The 2,426-nt window shown below is 32.5% G+C and overlaps 1 protein-coding gene across 2 annotated transcripts; it reads right to left on the minus strand.

The window, feature by feature from the left end:
• Positions 1 to 471: 471 nt before the first annotated feature.
• On the minus strand, positions 472 to 2,209 carry LOC140833301 (uncharacterized). 2 transcript variants are annotated; one of them, XM_073197678.1, is made up of 5 exons: positions 1,924 to 2,209; positions 1,678 to 1,836; positions 1,460 to 1,552; positions 1,290 to 1,391; positions 472 to 931 (listed from the first exon to the last, which is right to left on the minus strand). In XM_073197678.1, the coding sequence occupies exons 2-5, from the start codon at positions 1,777 to 1,779 to the stop codon at positions 548 to 550; spliced, it is 681 nt and encodes a 226-aa protein (XP_073053779.1). In that variant the 5' UTR covers positions 1,780 to 1,836; positions 1,924 to 2,209; the 3' UTR covers positions 472 to 547. The 2 variants fall into 2 exon arrangements, with proteins under 2 accessions (XP_073053779.1, XP_073053778.1); XM_073197677.1 differs by having other exon boundaries at positions 1,621 to 1,836.
• Positions 2,210 to 2,426: the final 217 nt, after the last annotated feature.

The following is a 2,426-nucleotide window of genomic DNA, read 5'->3' on the forward strand; positions in this document are numbered from 1 at the left end:
TGGCGACGCCTTCTTTGCGTCGTGAAATGTATTTTTTTTTATTCGATTTTCCTATATTATTGTAATTATTCGGTGACACAAGACCAAAGATATTAAACATTTGGCGACGCCTTCTTTGCGTCGGGAAATGTATTTTTTTATTCTATTTTCCTATATTATTGTAATTATTCGATGACGCAAGACGAAATATATTAAACATTTGGCGACGCCCTTAGCGTTATCAATTTTTCTATTTTTTATTCATCCCATAAAAACATTGCCAAAATGTGTCATTAATATTATTTTTGTCTATTAAATATGAATATCAAATAAAATAATGAAACATAACAAAATTTAATAGATGTGCAATTTACTATTCAACAATCAAATATTTTTCAAAAATATAAACAAATTAAACTAATCAAATAATATCCAAAAACAACATTACTCAAATACTAATTACATAATGTTGCAAATTTTTTTTAAAAAAACTACATAGTCGTTGTTGCAAAATAAAAAAAAAATACCACATTGTCGTTGCTGGAGGCGAGGGAAGCGATGGAAGAGATCAAGTTGAAGAGCCTGTCGGTGGAGGCTGAAAAGAGAAACCAGGAATGACCTGTTGCAAGTGTTGCAATAATGCATCAAATTTTTGTTGCTGCTCACTTATAGTCTGTTGCTGCTCACCGATAGTCTCATTTTGCGCATCGATCATTTGTTGCAGAGCCATAATTTTTTCACCGTCATCATTATGCTTTGAGCTGATGTTTGTGGCCCTAGGACCACCCACTATAGATAGTTTAGGTAATGGACCTAAACCCTTGACGTAGCGAGATCGTGAGCCTAAGACTTGTGTCATGATATTAACATCTTTGGGCTTATGCACATTATCAATAGTAGAGACAGACACTTCATCCTCTTGCTGAGTCGATCGAACTTCCACCATTTCATCCTTAAAAGAAATTAAATTATTAGAACTTAAAAAAATCATTGTTACTAAAAATAAAATGTAAAAAAAGAAAATATGCTCTAAAACTAAACAATAAATCATTTAACAGATTTCAATCCATTATTCTCTCTGACCTAAGCAAATAAGCTTGACCATGCCAAAAAATCCAAAAACATAAAATAAACAAAATATTCGAAGGAATGACACTCAAAAACACCAACAACAAAACCCAGAAAATAGATACACCAATGAACATAGAAAACCAATACACATATACATCGAGAGGGAAAAATAGGCGCATGTCACAAACAAAACAATTAATATTCATGGCTCCCCTAAAAAAATAACAAAAGACATTTACATATTTTTGTGTTGCCCAATCATTCTTCCATTTTCCTTCTTTGTGAAACAATTGCTCAAAGGTGTCGATCACGCTCGGAAGCTCTCCCGTCACAAGATCAGCCTTAAAAAATAAAACGGTTATTATAATATAAAATATAAAAATAAATATTATTTTCTACTAAAACTTACAGCAGCGTGATAATGTTGAACCAAAGTCTTCGATCCATGAGCGCCTTCAAGTGGTCTACAAAACCGGTTATTTGTATTCTTCTTAGATTTTTCCTACAAAAATAAAGAATAATATTAATGAAAGTAATAAATATTTATCAACTAATCAAATTATTACTAACCATTTGTTTCTTCTTTCCAAAATAATCACAAAGAAAATCCCAATCATCTTGGCTTACTCCCTTATATAGCTTTCTCTTTGGTGCATCTTTATTTTGCAACCCATCGAGTTGCTTCCAGTTCCTTCTCATCTTACATCTTCGTTCTCGAAGTGCTCTCATGGTGAGCCGCTCTACCTCTGCCTTCACCACACTCGTCTTTGGATATATAAATTTGTTCTTCCAAAAAAAAAAAACCAAGTCATTAATACATAAATTCTTAGTTTTATATCATTAAAATAACATAATGTAAATTTCCAAACTTACGTCAAGAAGATCAAAGATGAGCTATTTTTCAACCAAAGTGACATCCTCCCAAGCTGTAATACGAGGAGATATTGTATCTCAGACTATTTGAGCTATCAAGTTATTAAACCATTTTCTAGTTTCTCCAACACTACCCCCTGTATACTCTTCAAACTCAACCTCCAATTTATCATTTTTTCGCTTTCTCAATGCTTTCTCGAGAACTTTACTACAAAATTGACGTCTCCATGTTGTCTGTCTGCCTCCTCCATCCCCTCCTGATCCACCCTCTCCAGTACCAGAACCACTAGCATGAAACTAGACATCCTGTAAAAATATATATATATAAAATGAATAATATGAATAAATTAACGACATCGAAAATCATTGAATAATGGCCAATAATATAGAGAACATATAAACCGACAGTAGTATGAAAAATATAATTCTTACTTCGTCTGAAGTAGTGTCATTATTTTCATTTTCAATACCATCATCCTCGTCAATTTCTACAGTACCATCAT

Source organism: Primulina eburnea, chromosome 6, assembly GCF_022965805.1.
Source record: "Primulina eburnea isolate SZY01 chromosome 6, ASM2296580v1, whole genome shotgun sequence".
Classification (NCBI taxonomy): Eukaryota; Viridiplantae; Streptophyta; class Magnoliopsida; order Lamiales; family Gesneriaceae; genus Primulina; species Primulina eburnea.

What these genes read in the sequence shown, in the direction of transcription:
- LOC140833301 (XM_073197677.1), bottom strand. Translation starts at nt 1,779, where the DNA reads ATGAGAGCACTTCGAGAACGAAGATGTAAGATGAGAAGGAACTGGAAG. An exon ending in TTGGAAAGAAGAAACAAATG is followed by an intron (nt 1,553 to 1,620) that starts GTTAGTAATAAT and finishes TTATTTTTGTAG; the next exon opens with GAAAAATCTAAGAAGAATAC. An exon ending in TTCAACATTATCACGCTGCT is followed by an intron (nt 1,392 to 1,459) that starts GTAAGTTTTAGT and finishes TTATTTTTTAAG; the next exon opens with GCTGATCTTGTGACGGGAGA.